The sequence below is a fragment of the Neoarius graeffei genome, chromosome 20 (assembly GCF_027579695.1).
Source record: "Neoarius graeffei isolate fNeoGra1 chromosome 20, fNeoGra1.pri, whole genome shotgun sequence".
NCBI lineage: Eukaryota > Metazoa > Chordata > Actinopteri > Siluriformes > Ariidae > Neoarius > Neoarius graeffei.
In genome coordinates this window covers 66281109-66302820 of record NC_083588.1, presented here as the reverse complement: position 1 = coordinate 66302820, position 21712 = coordinate 66281109, and the positions used below count along the sequence as shown (strand labels likewise).

General features: G+C 42.9%; 1 protein-coding gene across 4 annotated transcripts in view; it reads left to right on the top strand.

Moving 5' to 3' along the window:
- Window positions 1–21712, top strand: part of hsd3b7 (hydroxy-delta-5-steroid dehydrogenase, 3 beta- and steroid delta-isomerase) — an 84929-nt gene that overhangs the window by 47778 nt on the left and 15439 nt on the right. For all 4 annotated transcript variants that reach the window (XM_060902300.1, XM_060902297.1, XM_060902298.1 and 1 more), the window contains 2 exons: window positions 8455–8563; window positions 20510–20609. In XM_060902300.1, the coding sequence (XP_060758283.1) occupies window positions 8455–8563; window positions 20510–20609 (209 nt within the window). The remainder of the gene's footprint in view (window positions 1–8454; window positions 8564–20509; window positions 20610–21712) is intronic.

Below are 21712 nucleotides of genomic sequence, written 5' to 3'. Positions count from 1 at the left end.
AAAACTACATCACGTCACCGATACTGTTTTATTTATTTGTTCTCCATTTCATATCACCTCAGAATCACTCAGCGCCCCCTAGCAGCATGGAGTGGCCAAGACAAGCATACGAGCCCTTCTTTAGGTTTTTTTTTTCACTTTTAGCACTTTTCCATCCCTAATGTACAAGCCAGAAGTGACAGTGATGAGAAATCTTGACTCACAATGGAACCTGTGCAAAGACTCGTATAAAACAGAGAGGAGTTCACACCTGATGTATTCTGTAGGATAAATATCTTGTGCATTTTAAGAGCGTCATAGACAGTTATAACAGACAGCTGAAATTCAATGACCTACAGTCGTCCTGTGTACAGTCCAGCAGCTCGATTGGTTTTTGTGGTTTTAGATGGACTTCTGTTCAGCTGTTTTTGAGAGAGTGTTATGAATCAGGGTTGCCAGATTTCAGCAATAATCCCACCTCTGATCCATCACAAAAGACCTGAACTTGAAACCCTGAAACCAAAACCAACCAGGAATTGGAAAAGGTCACGTTTCTTCATCATCATCACATTAACAGCATCTGCTAAATGCCATTATCCAGAGTGATGTACATCACACCCAGAGCAGCCTGGGGAGCAGTTGGGGTTCTGTGCCTTGCTCAAGGTCACTTCAGCCATTCCTGCTGGTGTAAGGAATCAAACCAGCAACCTTTTGGTCCCAAAGCTGCTTGTCTAACCATTAGGCCATAGCTTCCTCAATCATCACCATCATCTCAGCCTTTCCTTGGCCATATTTCAGATGAACGTCTGATGTATAGATGTTATAAACTCCATCATCGCCTTCTCGAATCTTTACAGTAGAAAAGGTTCTGTAGGTCACATGCTCTGCACTCACACTTTGCCTTTATTTGTGGAAATTTATTAAACAGGGCGTGTCCCCACAAAGTAACTTTAAACATTAATTTTCTTTTATTCATTAGATATTCTAAATCTACAGTTTATTATCTTTTTAAAATAAACTGGAATTAATGTATATGCATAGCAACCAGACAGTTGTCATATTAATCATATTTATCAGTTGTTTTAATATTAGTTTTATATTTTGTTGAAAGATATATTACGGTATAGTTTAAAGCATAAAATTTGTATTTGTAGCAAAATTAGAAAAACAATACGTGGGCCATTTTTGATGCACTCTTGTTCAAATCGCTGTATCTCTCAGAATGAACTTTTGTGACACTGGACTCGTTTTGTGGTGACACGCTCCAGATTACATTCTGATAACTTGCTGTAAAACAAGATCTTGGTGGTTAGGGAGAATTCCTAAACCAGCCTGTTCTGGCAACCCTGATATGATCTGTCCTCTCTGTAACTCCTCCCCTCTCCCCTGAGCATGGGGCAGTGTGAGTCCTGCTCCAGTGGGCCTTCGGTTATTTGTGCTTGTTGCAGTTTCCATGTTTGACCACTAGGTGCAATAATAACTCGCACCATTGTTACACAACATCTAGAAAGATGAGCAAATCAACACACTGTACCATAGCAGCATATTTTAAATTATTTATTACTCAAAAGAGGTAATTAATATTTCAGCAGAGTTGTGAATGAGTTGTGAATGCTACTGGGATTGGGAATAAGAGTAGTGAAGAAACGTCTGTCTCTGTTTTGAGGATATTATCACAGCTACAGCGGGTCATTGGGGCAGCAGTGTGAAGCATGTGGCCACTTTACATCTGATGACAGAGTGCCAAAATATTTACCCACAAATTTCATTCAAGGCCAAATTTTATGACAGTGACAAAAGCCTCCATGTGTTATTGGGCTTTCCTGCCTGTAAATAACACAACCCACGCACTTCCTCTGCAGCCCTGACACCTCTCCCTTCCTGCAGCATCACTCAGGATGGCAGTGGCACCTGCGTAAACAGGTTTCAGGAGAATGTGGAGCGACACTTGACTGTACTTGACCTTTTTTGGGCTGCGATGAGTAACGTATCTTGCAGGAAATATGGTGCAACAGGAACTTCCAGAGAAAATCAGGAGAATAATGATATGCTGAAGGATTTGGCAGCGGTGACACAGGTTTTAGTGAGGATAACACACCTCCACAAGGGCAGGAACATGCGAGTGTTCGGACCTAAAAGAGCTGAAAGGTTTCCGGAGGTGAAGGTTAGGGTTAGGTTCAAATGGAGCATTAATTAGATTTGTTAATTAGCTGTGTTAATTATTATATCAATGGAAGGTCTTTACAAAGATAGTATGACGTGTGTGTGTGTGTGTGTGTGTGTGTGTGTGTGCGCGCGTGCGAAACAATACTTCAAATGACATAACGTGAATCATTTTCAGGAACTCAATCCAGATCATTGATTCAGAATGAATAGGAACATGTTTCTTGTTAAATCACTTCAACATTAAGAGGCGTTCCTGTGGAAAACTGTGTTCCTTTTCTTGTTTTTGAAATAACCTCTGTCGATGTGCCTTGGGGACGTTCTGGACTTTTCAAAGTGGACTGATATTTTTAAAATGGTACCACCCCCTCATTAACATATAACTTCCCACAGCAATCTGAATTGAGCAGATGGTTCCGTGCTGATTCTGTTGGAGTCGAGCGCCAGTCTGCAAACTGTAATTAAATCGTTTAAAATTTTTAAATTAAATGTTAAATGCTGTACTGGAGATTGTAACAGCTTCCTCCTTTCGGATGGAACCATCATTCACCTGCATGAACAGTCAAAGCCATCAGGTAGCATGAGCTGGTCAGCTAACGCTAACATTCTTTCCGTGATACTAAATTGATATAACACATAGTTTGACGTACACAGTTTTTTTCTGCTGCTTTATCTGAATTGTCCACAGTGTTGGAGTAAACACTAACGTTATGCTGTTTTTCAGCACTTCAGGCAGCTAGATGTTGCTGGTTGTGGTTAGCTTAGCATGCTAGCTTACTCAGTGTTTGGCATGTGATGTAACACACAGGCTGTGGAAATACCGGATGCTAAAATCTGGATGCCATCATAAAAACAGCAACGATAACATGAAGACTGTAGCAGGACTATTCTGTGGGTGTGGCTGACAGAGCTTAGCCAATCAGAGTGAAGCTATTTCCCTAGATTAGGGATAAAATTAGCTCATGTTTAAAGTCATTAAAATTCTGTAAAGCTGCTTTGCAACAAACAATGTCTGACAATCTTAACAATGTCTATTGTTAAGAGCGCTATAAAAATAAACTTGACTATTTACATATTCAATATTTAAAGGCACAGACACAAAATCAGCCTGTTTTCTCCTGAAGGTTTTCATATCCTGCTACAGCAATGTGAGAAAAAGATCCAAGATGCTTTTTCAGTTAAAAAAAAGTCACAAACTTTTTATAAAAGCGTCTGAGGGAATGATATGAAATACTGAGAAAGTGGACGGGAGGTCTTCTTTAAAACCAGGCTGTGTCGAGTTGTTTCTGCCTTGTGTCTGTGTGGGGCTTAGCGTCGACAGTCGGCTCCTCGGTTCCCTGATCCAGCTATAAATAACAGTTTGAAAAGGATTTTTATAGCTTCAGGTAGAAATATCTTGTTTTTGTTCCAACTGACTGATGGAGAATTGAGCAGCACAATGGAGAGATAAAGACCGCTTTACATCACGTTTGTTTTTAGATGTAATTTTATCTTTTGTGAGATATTATCTCTTTATTTGGTCTTCCATCTCTGTGTGTGGATGTGATGTGGAACCTGTATGTCATCGCCGTTCCCTCTGTGATGAAAGACTGCAGTTTGCACATGACTCTGTTCACCTGGGACTAATGGGGGCGAGTTACATGGAACACTTTACATATTTTCTGTTTACAGTCTGAGATCACTGTCAGGAACCAGACGATGAGACACTCCCTCCCTCTCCCGCCCTCTCTGTCTCTCCCTCTCTCTCTGTCTCCTCTGTCTCTCTCCCTCCCTGTCTCCCTCTGTCTCTCTCTCCCTGTCTCTCTCTCTCCCCTCTCTCTCCCTGTCTCTCTCTCTCTCCCTGTCTCTCTCTCCCCTCTCTCTCTGTCTCTCTCTCTGTCTCTCTCTCTCTCCCTGTCTCTCTCTCCCCTCTCTCTCTGTCTCTCTCTTGTATTTTTCTGTTGATTAAACCGTTTATTCCTTCCATTGTTCACTGTGTAAAATTACAGAATAAGTGATTACCTTCAAGTTTAATGAATTTCACAATCTTCCTACTTTCATTATATATAATAATCTGTGGGGCGGCACGGTGGTGTAGTGGTTAGCGCTGTCGCCTCACAGCAAGAAGGTCCTGGGTTCGAGCCCCGGGGCCGGCGAGGGCCTTTCTGTGCGGAGTTTGCATGTTCTCCCCGTGTCCGCGTGGGTTTCCTCCGGGTGCTCCGGTTTCCCCCACAGTCCAAAGACATGCAGGTTAGGTTAACTGGTGACTCTAAATTGAGCGTAGGTGTGAATGTGAGTGTGAATGGTTGTCTGTGTCTATGTGTCAGCCCTGTGATGACCTGGCGACTTGTCCAGGGTGAACCCCGCCTTTCGCCCGTAGTCAGCTGGGATAGGATCCAGCTTGCCTGCGACCCTGTAGAACAGGATAAAGCGGCTAGAGATAATGAGATGAGATGAGATAATAATCTGTGTGTGGGGTGGTGGTGGTGGTTATTTCTCTTATACCACAACAATTACAGATTTTATATTTATTAAAAACATTATCATACAATTTATCTGTTTATAGTTACATTTAATTTCTTGTAAAAGGGGTGTGTGTGTGTGAGAGAGAGATTGAGAGACAGAGAGAAAGAGTGTGTGTGTGTGTGTGTGTGTGTGTGTGTGTGTGTGTGTGTGTGTGTGAGCTTGTGTCCTCACTGATGTTACAGCAGTGATAAACAGTTGTTCCCTCACCAGCCTCTCTCTGTTCTCTGTCTTGAAATGAATAAGAAATAAAAACCCACATCTTGTCCTCTTTTGTTCCTGAGAAACTGCAATGAAGCATCTCATCTCATTATCTGTAGCCACTTTATCCTTCTACAGGGTCGCAGGCGAGCTGGATCCTATCCCAGCTGACTACGGGCGAAAGGCGGGGTACACCCTGGACAAGTCGCCAGGTCATCACAGGGCTGACACATAGACACAGACAACCATTCACACTCACATTCACACCTACGCTCAATTTAGAGTCACCAGTTAACCTAACCTGCATGTCTTTGGACTGTGGGGGAAACCGGAGCACCCGGAGGAAACCCATGCGGACACGGGGAGAACATGCAAACTCCGCACAGAAAGACCCTCGCCGGCCACAGGGTTCAAACCCGGACCTTCTTGCTGTGAGGTGACAGCGCTAACCACTACACCACCGTGCCGCCCTAAAGTGTATTTGTTTTACATAAATAAATAACTTAACAGCATCATTTTCTCTGGATTGTATCCAGGTTCTTATTTTTGTTGGTTTTTTTTTTGTCCCAGGCCCAGTTTAATGTCTCTCATATAAAAAGCTGCATTGCAGCAGACACACACACACACACACACACACACACGTACGTTCAGCTCGTCTCCTGAAGGCTCAGATCTCTCTCACTGATGGTCTCACCTTGTTTGGCTCTGCACTCCAGTGGGATCGCAGTGTTTACATGACTCAAACAAAGCCGGGTTACAGAGAGCGCTCGCTTCAGACAGACAAACACAACACCGAGCAGAGAGATAAAGACGAGATAAAGAGCATCAGTGATAGACAGAGAGCCTTCACCTGACTGAGAGTTCACCAAGAGGGGAATACAGGACATCTCAGAACAGATGGACTACAGAAAACCATACAGAGAGAGAGAGAGAGAGAGTTTGAGACTTCAAAGACCCACAGTAATATCCTCTCTCTCTCTCTCTCTCTCTCTCTCTCTCTCTCTCTGTGAAGTGTATTAAACATCTCGAACACGTGGCTGAGGAACACACCAGATGTTTCTGTAATATTTCTGCAGTGTCAGCGCTTTGTAACGGTATAACAGTTGTAATAGTTGGTAAGTTGCTGTGGTGTCAGAGGAATAAACCACTCAAGGATGTGCTGTTAGAGGAAAATAATCAACTTCAGGCTGGGAACAGTAATTCTGCCTCATCACACACTGATTAATAGTAAAGATGTTTCTCTCAGACCAGATGGAGAGAGGTTCTGCGAAAAAATCACAGCCAGTTATTTACGAGCTTGTGGCAGATTAGAAGTAAAACCTGTAATACAGACCAGACACAAGACAGGATGGGACATACTGTAAAAGGTGTGTACGTGTGTGTTTGAGGCCTGAAAGGCCCACAGTAATGTCCTTATCTTCATTACGACGTTGTTCTGAGGAACCTCATTGTAAAGCTTTTGTTGTGAGATGTCTGGAGGCGATCAGTGTGCGAGTGTGAGCCGTGAACTCACTCTTACAGAGGATCACACCTGGGGATGAACCTGAAGCTTCAATAAAACTTCTTCCCTCCTCCAGGGTTGTGTCTGTCTGCGTCTCTATTCAAGAGAAAATTTACTTCACAATCTATCATACACCTGTTTTTTTTTAAATTCTTGTTTCTTTTTATCTTATTATTTATAGAAAATTTTATTTTGCTATTATAATAATAAAAAATAAAATGAATGCATTTCCGGCTCACAGGCTGGAGGAGGTCGGATCCAGGAACGGCAAGCCTAGAGTTCTGGCTGGGTTCCACCCAGTGTGAGCGAGAGACTCTTACAAGAAAGACAAAAGTCTCAGGTCTTAAAAACAATCAATCTTTCTTCTCCATTTCCTGTTTTGAGTTGGAAAACATGGCATGGTGGAGTGCTCAGGTTTTACTGATGATGCTGCAGAAGATCTTGGCTAGGTCCATGACCATGTCCTCCAACATTCTCGGAACATCTGATCTCCCTGCAGCACTGTGCACCGTCCCATCAGCACTGTTTCACTTGGACGAGTTGGACATTCTTTCAACAAGATAAAGGCCTGAGACGCACCTCAGAGATGTGCAAGAATTTTCTGAAGCACAAGAAGATGAAAGTTCAAATAAATGTCCTGGATTGACTCCAGAACCTCCACCAAACTGAATAAAAAAAAAACATGAATGTGCTGTAGAAGTGCTGATGATCACAAAATGTGTTGAAGAATCCAAGAACCTCGAATTAATCTCAGAAATTACTGACATTTTATTTATTTTATTTCCTGGAACTGGATTCACTCACAGGGGTCATGGTCTGTCTCGTCTCGTCTTCTTCCGCTTTATCCGGGACCGGGTCGCGGAGGCAGCAGTCTAAGCAGGGAAGCCCAAACTTCCCTTTCCCCAGACACCTCGGCCATCTCCTTGGGAAGAACACCGAGGCGTTCCCAGGCCAGCCGAGAGACATAGTCCCTCCAGCGTGTCCTGGGTCTTCCCCGGGGCCTCCTCCCGGGGGGACATGCCTGGAACACCTCCACGTATGGTCATGGTCTGGTTTGTTTTAAAAACAGACTTTCCAACAAGTTTGCCATGTTTATATTTTTATATTAACTCTACAAAAAAAATAGTAAAAATATCCAGGACATAAACGAAGCCAAACGCATCTCATTCTGACAGGAATTGCAATCATCTTATTTTCATTGCATTAAGTTCATTTCTCAATATTTATCTCTCATGTCAGCCTCGAAAATGCTTCCAATGAGCAAAATGAACTCCTGAATTAAAAAGGTTTCAGGTTTTAAAGTTGAAAAATGACTAGAAATCAGTTTAATATTATAATTCAATTCAGTTCTATAGTACAGTATTCTATAGAGATATTTAAGAAACTTTAACTTTCTAATAATGTCATAATTTTACACCTTTCACATAATTAGTGTTTAATAATGGGATTAATGATCTTATACAGTACCAATCACAAATGTGGACACGCCTTCTCATTCTTTATTTTTATTAATTAAAAGTCACTTCCTATATTAAAGTAATGATGGATGTCGTTTCTCTTTAGTTGTTTGGTTCTTGACATAATATGGATTACTACAGTTGTGGATGGAATAGGGCTATTTTATTATTTGTATATTTATTATTTACTGTTTGAGCTCAAGCACATTAAGAAGGTAAGAAACTCATCCACTAATGACCTTCTGACGAGACACAGCTGTTAATTGAAGAGCGTTCCAGATGACTCCCTCATGAAGCTGGTTAAGAGAATGACAGTAGTGTGTAAAGCGTCATCAAGGGAAACACTGGATACACTGAAGAATCTAAAATATCAAACAGATTTTTGTTTAACACTTTTTTTTTGTTTACAACATAATTCCTGACATGATCCAGATGTTATTTCATAGTTTTGATGTACTCAGTTTTGTAGAAAACAGTCACAATACAGAAACACATGAATAAGTAGAGCATAGAGTAGGGGTGTACAAACTTTTGACTGGTGCTGTATTTGTTGATCACAAAATGAGAAGGACATTGGAGGACTTGTTTGAGTGAAAGCTCAGGAATGTGACTGTGAGATGACGGTGCTTTTCTTTCTTGACTTGTCTACAGGAACAGAGAACGTGATTAAGGCGTGTCAGGAGCTCGGGGTCCAGCACCTGGTCTACACCAGCAGCATGGAGGTGGTAGGACCCAACGTCAAGGGAGATGCCTTCATCAGGTGGGTGTGTTCTACCTGTAACATTCCATAACCCTGAAGTTGTGTTAGCCCGTCTGAAAGTGTTACATCAACAACATCTTACAGAAAACAATAAAAAACCCACAAATCCCCTGAAACCCTTTTCTTATTAATCACATGTCTGTGAATGTCAGACTGACAGACAGACAGAAGGACATCTCCCAGACGTGGTTCTGCTTGTTTCATGTGCTGGACACGTGCTAGCATCATGTTAAGTGACTAGCACACACCATTCTTTGCCAGCTAGCTACCAGCCCACTCTTCTTTACTGCTCTTTTTTCTGTTAAATGTTTTCAGATTGTTCCTTGATCTCTTCTCACAGTGTTCACTGTTCCCTCTTTTCCCTGAGAAGCTAATTCAGGATAATTGTAGTGATTTGTATCAAGTTTTGGCATGAAATAAAAGTCACTATAACTAAAAACATGAAACTGGAGTCAGAATCCTGTTGAAGCCCTCGAGCGATTGTGTGATGGCGTCAGCGTTTGGTTTGCTCACTGTTAAATTACTTCCATCATTAGCGAGTGTGATGTTCAGCCTCATACCTGCAGAGATCATGAAGCAGATGTTGGATGCTGGACAGCATGTCCCGGCCGACTGACTGTATTCTGGGAGAACTCGCTCACAGTCAGGGTCTCGATGGTGGCTACAGCTTTGTTACTATAGAAACAGTGACGTATTAGAACGAGGGTGTTAATTATAAATAAAGCTGTCATTAGCAGCTGCGCTCCAGTCAGAGCTGCTGTAAGAGAGAATTAATTACCACCTTCTGACCAATTAGAGCCCAGAACTCAGCGGAGTGGTGTAACGGTGTTTAGCAGGAGCTGGACATGCAGCCGAGATGAAGAACAATGCTTTTCTGCCTCCAGGAGAGAAGGAGGGGTTCCCTCACATCCCGAAGGAAACACTGCGGAGAGATAATGAGGCGGATGAAAAACAGACACTGAGTTCTGACTCCATGATGGAATTAAAATGCTTTTAAATCCTGGTTGATAAGATAAGATAAGATAAGATAAGATAAGATAAGATAAGATAAGATAAGATAAGATAAGATAAGATCAAGTCAAGTCAACTTTATTGTCAAATACGCTATACATGCTCAACATACAGCACAGATGAAATATCAGTCCTCTCTGACCCACGGTGCAAACAGGCAATGCAATAAATAAAAATAGAATAATTGAAAAAAACAAACAATATAAACAGTATAAACACTCTAGATAGGAACTAGACGTAGACTAAACACACACACACACACACACACACACACACACACACACACACACACACACACACACACATAAATTGGTTCAAATAACCAAACAGTCAAGGGCACAGTCAAGATAAGATAATATAAGATAATATAAGATAAGTCTTTGTCATTGTCACTTTTCCAAAGGTACAGCAAAATTGAAGGTGCTGTTGACTTATTATGAGTTATAGAAAGAAAAAAAGAAGGGAAATAAAAAAGGGAGAACAAATAAAGTATAAAAATAAATAGTAAAGTATACAGAGTTGCACTGGTAAAATGGTATAAATAGAATATAAACAGAAATCTATTGTATGGTTCTACATGTACATGGATTGCACTTAAAATAGTACGAACAGAATTGTTTTGGCTCTGTATGTACACAGATTGCACAAATTGCACATTGGCCAAGAATAGTTCTATTGCACATTTGAGTTTAAAGCCATGATTGCTTTGGGATAAAAACTGTTTTTAGGCAGTTTGTCCTGCTTTTCATTGCTCTGTATCTCTTGCCTGATGGCAAAAGCTGGAAGAGACAATGACCGGGGTGTGAAGAGTCTTTTGAAATGTCCATTGCTTTCCTGCGGCATCTGGAGGTGTAAATCTGTTCCAGGGTGGGGAGGGGGCAGCCTATTGTTTTCTCTGCTGCCCTAACGACCCTGTGGAGCGCCTTCTTCTCTGAGGATGTGCAGCTGCCGTACCATAAGCACAGTCCGTACGTGAGCACACTCTCTATGGAGCAGTGATAGAAGGCCCGGAGCAGATTTTGGGGGAGACAGTTCTTTCTGAGGATTCTCAGAAAGTACAGTCTCTGCTGCACCTTCTTCAGCAGCTCCTTGGTGTTGGCACTCCAGGTTAGGTCGTTCTCCAGTTCAATGTTGAGAAACCTGAACACCGGGACCCTCTGCACACAGGCCCTGTTGATGATGAGTGGCTGGATGTCAGCTTTGTTTTTCCTAAAGTCAATAACCAGCTCCTCTATTTTGGTGGTGTTGAGGAGCAGATTGTTGACTTTGCACCACTCTGACAGCCGCTCCACCTCGTCCCTGTATTCTAGCTCACCCTCCTCGCCCGAGATGAGTCCGACCACAGTCATGTCATCTGCGAACTTTACAATCTTGTTGTTAATGTGGGTGGAGACACAGTCATACGTGTAGAGGGTGTAAAGGAGTGGGCTAAGTACACAACCCTGTGGCAAGCCGGTGTTCAGGCTGAGAGCAGTGGAGGTGTGGGAACCCAGCCTGACCCTCTGTGAGCGGCCTGACAGAGAGTCGAATATCCAGTTGCAGGTGAGTGGTGGAACCCCAAGGTCCGCCAGCTTGGACACCAGTCGTTGTGGAAGGATGGTGTTAAACGCCAAGCTGAAGTCCACAAAGAGCTCCCCTGCTGCTCCAAGTGGGTCAGTGCAGCGTGAAGCGCTGTGAATACAGTATCCTCCATGGATCTCTTTGCTTTATAAGCAAATTGAAGAGAGTCCAGCTCAGCAGGCAGGCAGGCAAGGATATGACTCCGCACCAGTTTCTCAAAGCACGTCATTCAGGGTCTTGATGTTAGTTTTTTTGGCAGCAGTACAATGGTTGAGGACTTAAGGCAGGATGGGACAATGGCCTGAGACAGGGACTGGTCAAAAATCCTTATGAAGACTCCAGCCAGTTGATCCGCACAGTCTTTCAGCACCCGTCCCGTCACACCGTCGGCAGCTTTCGCAGCCTTCCTTGGGTTCACCTTCCTCATCACCCGCCTCACCTCACACTCCTCTACTGTGAGTGTGAGGCTGCTGTGGACAGGCAGCTGTGATGGAACTGCTGTTGATGTCACCTCAAAGTGGGCAAAGAAGATATTCAGCTCCTCTACCAGAGAAGAGTCTCCCTCCGTGGGCGGGGGGTTGCTGGATCTGTAACTGGTGATGTGCTGGACACCCTGCCACACCTGCCTGGTGTTGTTGCTCCTGAGCTGGTCCTCTATCCTCCTTCTGTATGTTGCCTTGGCCTCACGGATGCCTCTTTTCAGATTGGCTCTAGCTGCACTGTAGAGTGTTATCCCCCAACCTGAAAGCAGTGTTCCTGGCTTTCAACAGGCTTCGGACCTCCTTTGTCATCCAGGGCTTCCTGTTGGGATAAATCCTTATATGTTTGTCCCTGGTGACATTGTCTGTGCAGAACCTGATGTAATCCAGGACTGCTGTAGTGTGGTTCTCCAGGTCCTGGTGAGCAAAAATCTCCCAGTTGGTTCTTTGGAAGCAGTTCTGTAGCTGGAGGGAGGCATCCTCAGGCCATGTGCTAACAGTCCGGGCCATAATGGGAGCTTGTTTCCGGAGGGAGGTGTATGCAGGGATCAGAAGCAGGGACATGTGATCAGACTGGCCAAGATGTGCTAGGGGTTTAGCCCTGTAGGCCCATCTGATGTTTGTGTACAACTTGTCCAGTGTTTTTTCTCCCCTGGTTGTACACTTTATGTGTTGATGGAATACATGAATACATGAGATCCAGACACGGGAACGGGAACAGAAACACAGATGCTTATCTTCAAACCAAGCAGAAACATTTCATCAAATTCTCCTCCAAAGGAAAAAAAAAAATTTAAACCTCCTGCTTTCCATCTCTCTCTCTTTCTCTCTTCCCCCCTCTCCCCCCCTTCATTTAATTCTCCATGGAAACGTGAGGCCTATTACTGGTATGTGTCTCGAACACGTGGCTCACGAGAGCAACAGATGTTTACAACACACACACGTGAATGGTTTTGCGCTCGGGTTTCTGTCGGTGGGGGGTTTATAACATCAATGAAGAGTTTATAACATCAATGAAGCTGACTTTATGTTAAAACTGTTAATGTTATAGTCAGGCTGTCTGTTGTTGCCCAAATGAGGGTGGGTTCCCTTTTGAGTCTGGTTCCTCTCGAGGTTTCTTCCTCATGTTGTCTGAGGGAGTTTTTCCTTGCCACCCTCGCCACAGGCTTCATCACTGGGGATCGATTAGGGATAAAATTAGCTCATGTTTAAAATCATTCAAATTCTGTAAAGCTGCTTTGCGACAATGCCTATTGTTAAAAGTGCTTTACAAATAAACTTCACACACACACACACACACACACACACACACACACACACACACACACACACACACACACACACAGACCATGTTTTTAATGATGCCTCAGAACCCTAAGAACCCCTTAAACGAATGAGTTTCATTCAGCGACATGATTTTTAGGATGATGTTTGAATGATGTGCTTCAGGCTGTGTGTTTGCGACTCAGCCATGATGTTTTCCTGCTGGTGTTTATTCACCAAGCTGAAGATGGAGAGCTGTTCAGTCAGTGTTATTTGTAAAGAATAAAAGCATTCAGATTCAATTCAAAGTTAAAATTAAGAGAAAGTTCATGTGTTGAATCTGGTGCTTTAAAGCAATAAAACCCCTCGTGCTCTAGAAACCCTGCTGCGGAGTTGGAACAATGAGTGGAATGTTCCTGGAATGTTCCAGAGAAATCAATCTCTCGGTTTATTCTAGAAAGGCGCCTCTGTATCTTTAGATTTTCTCTACACACACACACACACACACACACACACACACACACACACACACACAAATGTAGTATATTATACACGCTTATGTAAATATGGCAATAAAGTATGTGCCCCTCTGACCATCACACCCCTATGTCCATTTTCTATGTTGTGTTTCCGGTTGAGAGTACGTAGTGCGCGAGTTTGCTGCCTCTTTTCCCCGGCGTTTTCTTTCTTTTTTTTGTTTTCTTTAACTGTGCTTCTGATTTTTTGGCAACGTATTATCCATTTTTTTTCTTTTTGGTTAATTTCGGACTCTTCTTGCTTGGTTTTGACACCGGCTTTTTGCAATCACCTGTAGCTAACCCGCCTGTGAGCCCCGCTTTCTTTCCACCCACTTGACTTCAGCAGTGGTGAGTGAGTTTCCACCTTTCACTATGCTGCTGTCTGTTTTATGTGCTGGTTAGTCAAATTGCTTTCCTGCACTGTACTCTGGGTGGAACCGCTGGTGTTTTGGCTACGTTTATGAGCGGTGTTAGGCTAGGTGGCTTTGCACCTTACATTGGACTGCGTCTGTCCATCTGTTTTTGGATCGTGACTGTGGGTCTGGGTGTTGGTTTTGTGGCCCGGGCTTTTACCCATGTTTTACACCTACTCGCCGGAGGAATTAAAAAGCCTTATTGCGCGGCACCGCTTGGATTCCACGGTATTTAATCTGTGCCGCTCTATTGGAGTCGCGCGCTGCCCTCGGTACATTCACTGCTCTCCGACTGCTCATTATGCTTCGGAGTCTTCCATACCCATCATATGGACTCACAATCGGATTGCCAAGGTCAACAAGAACGCTCATGGAGTTAATCACGGTGTTCTTCGCTCACTTGGGAAACTGCAATGTTCTGCTGTCTCTGAATTGTCACCTGTGTTTCCTGCGAAGATTGGCCTTTTAAACTCCCGCTCCATCACCAACAAAGCGTCACTCATTAATGACCTAATTATCCAAAAGACCCTGGACATACTTCTGCTGGTGGAAACATGGCAACAGGCTGAGGACTACCTACATTTAAATATATCTTCACCATCTGGATACACACACACATCAAAGCCCCGTCTCACAGGGAAGGGTGGAGGTCTCGCTGCAGTTTTCTGATGTGGTTTGAAACTTAAAGAGATTGTTTTTCATGATGTCACATCCTGTGAATATCTGGCTTTGAAATCCTCCACTCCCACACCGTTGTTGCTGATCTTAATCTATCGACCTCCCAAATCACCACCATCTCTTTTTCTGTCTGAACTAAATGAACTGCTAACTGTAGCCTCATCTGTCTGTTCTGCCGTCATTCTTCTGGGTGACTTTAACATTCATGTTGACGCTAGTTGCTCCCTGACTGATGAGCTCTTGACTGTCTTTGAATGGTTTGGTTGAACTCAGCATGTTGACTTTCCCACACATAATCCTGGTCATATACTTGACTCGCTTTGCTCTACTGGTACAAAAATTGTATCTGTATCGGGTTCTGATGGAGGTTTTACTGACCACAAGTTGATTGAGCGTTGTCTCAGTTTGCCTTCTTCTAAACTTCCTCTGCGTTCTACTGTCTCTCTCCGTAATCTTTCTTCTATTGATGTGCATTCTTTCTCTGCCTCTCTCCTCTCTTCTTTTTGTAAATGTGCTGAGGTTTCCTCTCCTGATGATACAGTTGCTATTTACAATAATACTATATCTAACACACTTAACACTTTCGCTCCCCTTAAAACTAGACAGGTCTCTGCGAATCGCGCCTCTCCTTGGTTCACCTCTGAGCTTAGGGCCATGAAGGCCAAGGGAAGGCGGCTAGAGCGCCTTTATAAGAAAACTGGCCTCACTATTCATCTTTCACTCTTCTCTGAACACATCACAAAGTATAAGGATGCTCTTAATGCTGCTCGATCCTCCTACTATGCTAACATCATTAAGAGTGGCAACTATAGACCCAAAACTCTGTTTAATACAATAAATAAACTTCTTCAGCCTCCTTCCTCAACCACTCCCAGCTCTCCTGCTCAGTGTCAGGCTTTTTTGGATTTTTTCAAGGATAAAATTGACAGTATTTACCAACACTTTCATTCTGAAATTCACTCTTCTGTCCCGCTAGTAGCTCTTTCTCATAAAGCTGACTGCTGTCTCTCTGCTTTCTCTCCTGTTGATTCTTCTAAAGTATCGGAACTCATGACTAAGTCCTCCTCCTCCTCATGTCTGCTGGACCCGGCACCCACTGTACTTCTTAAATCCTGTGTATCTGCTATCTCCCCTTATATTGCTCATATGATTAATCAGTGTTTTGCTTTAGTCACTGTTCCCACCTCCCTCAAAATTGCTTCAGTTGCACCAATACTAAAGAAACCTGGTCTAGATTCTCTTTCACTGTCCAATTACAGACCCATTTCAAATCTCCTTTTCCTAGCTAAGGTAATGGAGAGAGTTGTAGCCTCTCAGCTTCATACTTTCCTTGCTCGTAATGATCTCTATGAACCCTTTCAGTCAGGCTTTCACAATCTGCACAGCACTGAATCTGCTCTCTTAAGAGTTGTTAATGACCTCCTGCTCTCAACTGATGCTGGTCATCTCAATGTCCTTGTTCTCTTGGACCTCACAGCTGCCTTTGACACCGTACATCATGAGAGACTCATTTCCAGACTATCTTCTTTTGGTATTACTGGCTTAGCTTTATCCTGGTTTCAGTCATATCTAGCAAACAGGCAACAGTTTATTTCTATTGGTGTTCATAAATCATCCACTGCTACTGTTGCTCAAGGTGTGCCTCAGGGTTATGTCCTTGGTCCCCTTCTTTTTATATTATATGTTTCTCCTATAGGCCAGATTATTCGTAACCATGGCCTTAACTTTCATTGTTATGCTGATGATATTCAAATCTACATCACTATCACCCCTTCCATAGCCTCTGTTCAGCTGCTAAGGACTTGCATCACTGACCTTAAGCAATGGCTGCATAAGAACTGCCTTAAACTTAATGCTGGCAAAACGGAGGTTCTATTAGTAGGTACCAAAAGACAGGTTCAGAATTTCTCCAGTTTTACTATTGATGTTGATGGTGTGTCTATTCATCCTTCCCAAGTTATAAAAAACCTTGGAGTTCTCTTTGACTCCACCCTTACGTTTGAACCCCATCTTAAACTCATTACTAAGAATGCTTGCATGTCTCCGCCCTTTTCTCTTGGAAACTGATGCTAAAATGTTGGTCAGTGCATTTATTTTTTCTTGTCTTGACTATTGGAATTCTCTCTTTTATGGTCTCCCTGCCACATTGCTCAATCGCCTGCAGTCCATCCAAAACTCAGCAGCAAGAGTCCTCACACTCCCCAAGCGCACTGCTCACATCACTCCTGTTTTACAGCAACTGCACTGGTTGCCAGTTATCGCTCGGATCAAATACAAAATCTTGCTTTTAACCTATAAAGCTCTTCATGGTTTCGCCCCTTCCTATCTCTGTGAGCTAATTCATTTGTACTGTCCCTCCCGCTCCCTCAGATCTTCTGTCTGTGGACTTCTGACTGTTCCACGTTTTAAACTGGCATCTATGGGTGGCAGATCATTTAGTGTTGCTGCTCCTAAACTTTGGAACTCGTTACCACAATCGCTTCGTGACTGTTCCACTCTCTCTTCCTTCAAAGCTAACTTGAAAACTTTTCTCTTGACCTCACATTATTCTTCCTAGTTTTTTTTTTGGTGGTAACTCTTGTGTAAAGCATCCTTGGGTTTGTGAAAGGCGCTATATAAATTGAACTTATTATTATTATATGTCCTTGTCCTCATCCCAAAGGTGCTCAGTGGGGTTGAGTTCAGTCAGGGCTCTGTGCAGGGCTCAGTCAGGGCTCTTCTTCACTCCAACCTTCACACACCACGTCTTCATGGAACTCTTGTGCTTTATGCACAGCTGCATTGTCATGCTGGAACACGTTTGGGCCTCATAGTTCCAGATTCGTGGTCACAGTTTGGAGAAGAAGCACATATAGATATAATGCTCAGGGGTGCATATACTTTTGTAGATAACTTTAGGCACAGCAGTGCTGGATTCCGGATTTTAAGATGTTGATATGGTGAAGTTTTCTGTAAGGAGGCATTTACAGTGCTGAGCGTAAATGAGTGCACCCCCTTTGAAAAGTAACATTTTAAACAATATCTCATTGAACACAAACAATTTCCAAAATGTTGACAAGACAAAGTTTAATATGACATCTGTTTAACTTATAATGGGAAAGTAAGGTTAATAATATAACTTAGATTACACATTTTTCAGTTTTACTCAAATTCGGGTGGTGCAAAAATGAGTACACCCCACAACAAAAACTACTACATCTAGTGCTTTGTATGGCCTCCATGATTTTTAATGACAGCACCAAGTCTTCTAGGCATGGAATGAACAAGTTGGCGACATTTTGCAGCATCAATCTTTTTCCATTCTTCAACAACGACCTCTTTTAGTGACTGTCTTGTCAACATTTTGGAAATTGTTTGTGTTCATTGAGATATTGTTTAAAATGTTACTTTTCAAAGGGGGTGCACTCATTTATGCTGAGCACTGTATTTCACGTTAAAGGAGGGAGTCTCCAGTGTCAGTCCCAGTTTGCGGTCAGGGCACTGTTCTGCTGCATGATGCTGAAAATCCTGCTGTCATTCCACTGGCACCAGTGACTTCTCAGTCAAAACATCAACACTTCCTGAACAGTGCACTAACAGGGTGTGGCTCTGGATGTATGTCGTAGTCCAGGATTAGCTACACAATCTCAAAAACAGCATGTCAAGTCAAGTTTATTTGTATCGCGCTTTTAACAAAAGACATTGTTGCAAGGCAGCTTTAGAGAATTTGAATGATTTTAAACATGAGCTAATTTTATCCCTAATCTATCCACAATGATGAAGCCTGTGGCGACGGTGGCAAGGAAAAACTCCCTCAGACGACATGAGGAAGAAACCTCGAGAGGAACCAGACTCAAAAGGGAACCCACCCTCATTTGGGTGAAAACAGACAATGTGATTATAACATTTTTAACAGTTTTAACATGAAGTCAGTTTCGTTGATGTTATAAACTCTTCATTGATGGAAACTTGAGTGCAAAACTGTTCATGACAACTGCAGTCCTAAAGTTAGCAAGTCAACTGTAGTCCTCAGCCATAAAAGCATTACTGTAAGAGTCCAGAGCGTCCTCCAGGTGTAACTTTCAACTGTCCACATGGGGCCGTCCTCCACAGGAGCGATGTGATGAGACTCCAGCCAGACACAGGGCACCAGGATGGATCAGGCAGGTCCGAGGAGCAGAAGAGGTTCAGCATCTCAATCTCATGGTTGGCATGTAACTCAGAGGGACAGATGGGGGGGAGAGAGAGAAAACACAGGTTGTTAGGTATGCCCAATGTCACCTGAATAAGTAGGAACAGTATACATTTTGCACTGAGTACAAGCAGGGACTCTGGCAAAACTAACTATGACAGCATAACTAAAAGGGGAGAGCCAGAAGGCAACACAGGCATGAGGGACATAAAGCAGCAGCCACTACACCGTCAACACACTCGAGTGAGCAAGCGAGTGGGGACTGACAGCATCCATACATCCCAGTTTACCAAAACACTCTGTCTGAGGATCCTCCAGATCTACTCCTTTACCTCATAAACACCATTAACACAAGGCTTGACTAAACAGATATGTTTTCAGCCGAGACTTAAACGCTGAGACTGTGTCTGATTCCCGAACACTACTTGGAAGGCTGTTCCATAACTGTGGGGCTTTGTAAGAAAAGGCTCCGCCCCCGATGTAGCCTTCACTATACGAGGTACCAGCAGATAGCCTGCACCTTTTGACCTAAGTAGGCATGGCGGGTCATAGAGGAGCAGAAGTTCACTCAGGTACTGTGGTGCGAGACCATTCAGTGCTTTAAAGGTCAATAGTAGTATTTTATAATCAGTACGAAATTTGATTGGGAGCCAATGCAGTGTGGATAAGACAGGGGTGATGAGGTCATATCTTCTAGTTCTAGTAAGGACTCTTGCTGCTGCATTTTGAACTAACTGGAGCTTGTTTATGCACTTATTGGAACATCCAGACAGTAAGGCATTACAATAATCCAACCTGGAGGGAACGAAAGCATGAACTAGTTTTTCCACGTTGTGTAGTGACATTAAATTTCTTATCTTAGCAATATTTCTGAGATGAAAGAAAGCTATCCAGGTAATGTTATCAATGTGAGTTTCGAATGAAAGACTGGGGTCAATAATCACTCCGAGGTCTTTTACTGCTGCACGTGAAGAAACAGAAAGGCCATCCAGAGTTACTGTGGAATCAGAAAACTTACTTCTAGCTGCATGTGGTCCGAGTACAAGTACTTCAGTCTTGTCAGAGTTAAGCAGAAGGAAGTTAATAAGCATCCAGTGTCTAATGTCCTTCACACATTCCTCAATTCTATTAAGCTGGTGTCTCTCATCAGGTTTTGCAGAAACATACAACTGTGTGTCATCAGCATAACAGTGAAAACTAATACAATGTTTACGAATAATATCACCCAGAGGGAACATATATAAAGAAAAAAGCAGTGGACCCAAGACAGAACCTTGTGGAACACCAAACTTTACCTCAGTATGTCTAGAAAAATCACCATTTACTGTACATCAACATACTGATAGCGATCAGTTAAATAAGAGCTGAGCCAGGAGAGGGCCGTTCCCTTAACTCCCACAACATTTTCTAGTCTATCCAGAAGAATAGAATGATCAGTGGTATCAAATGCTGCACTAAGGTCAAGCAACACAAGCAGCGAGACACAGCCCTGATCAGATGCCAACAGTAGGTCGTTTACTACTTTAACCAGTGCTGTCTCTGTGCTATGATGAGGTCTAAATCCTGACTGATACATTTCATGGATGTTATTCCAGTGTAAATATGAGCATAACTGCTGTGCCACAGCTTTTTCTAGGAGCATGTGTATACATTGGCTGTTGAACCAGGCCACGCCCAAATCAGATAAATATCAAAACATGTGTAATCTCTCCAATCCCCACTTTGTGTGAAAACACACCCAGACTCGTTCCCACCCTCCACATCTCTTTTCCTTTCTTCTGATTCAGACTCCAGCTCCCTGTACGTCTCTTCTGTGTCCCACACTAACTGTCCTGACCGTCTCTTTCACACAGGGGAGATGAGGACACGCCTTACAACGTGTGTCACAACATGCCATATCCCAGGAGTAAAGCTGAGGCAGAGAAACTGGTGCTGGAAGCCAACGGTACCAAGGTACTGCACACACACACACACACACACACACACACACACACACACACACACACACACACACACACATAAAGACTTTCCTGCTGAATCTGATTCAAGCCAAGAAGAATTTTTCATTTTTGGTTTTAGTCCAAAGCGTGCTCTTCTTTTTCCACCTTTTACGTCTGTGTTGAACTCTGTCTCACTCCTTAATTTTTTTTTATTCAGAGTTTTATCCCAATTTAAATCTCAAAAAGTCCAGAATTCAAAGACTGAGAAAGAATTAATTTTTTTTCCACATTAAGCAGATTTTCTTTTGCCTCTGCTTCACAAACAGACCAAAAAATATCAAAAAGTCAGTCAAATCCTCGAGCTACGAGCAAAACTGAACTCTTCACCAGCTCTCTGTATTGTAGTTGTATTGTAGTACTTTATTGTCACCATACAAGTACAGTGAGCTGTCGTTTAGAAACAGCCCACAGATGCCCATAAAAGTAATAAGTAAGTTAAGTAGTTAAGCAATATAGATACTGTACATCAATATTTAAAATATATATAGAAAATATAGAAATCCACAATAAATATATACAATCAAATGTGCTGGTAAGGTTGAAAGTGATGATATAAAATTAAGATAATTAATAAATAGGTGCAGGGTTCAGGCATTCACTGACCAAGTTAGCAGCGCAGTAGAGGTAATTTAATGTTGGTATGGGACACATACACACACATACCCACACATACACACACATACACACACATACACACAGTTGATAAGATAAAAGTAAAGGTATAAATAGTAATAGTAATAAATAAGGTGCAAGTGAGTCATCATATTACATTATAAAGCTGTGGCCACAGAATGCAGTATAGTTACCCAGACCAATGCACAGGGTCCTATTGCACAGACCCCACTGCACAGTCCAGGAAAGCAGGGGTCAGAATCAGTAATGTCCTAGTACAGTGATCACACTATTGGACAGACACCCCCCTCCTACCCCCACCCCCACCACACACACACACACACACACACACACGCACACACACACACAGCCTGCGGCTACAGGCACACACACTTGCCTTCCAGGTTTCCCAGCCTAGGGGGACCACTGGCATCTCACAGTTCA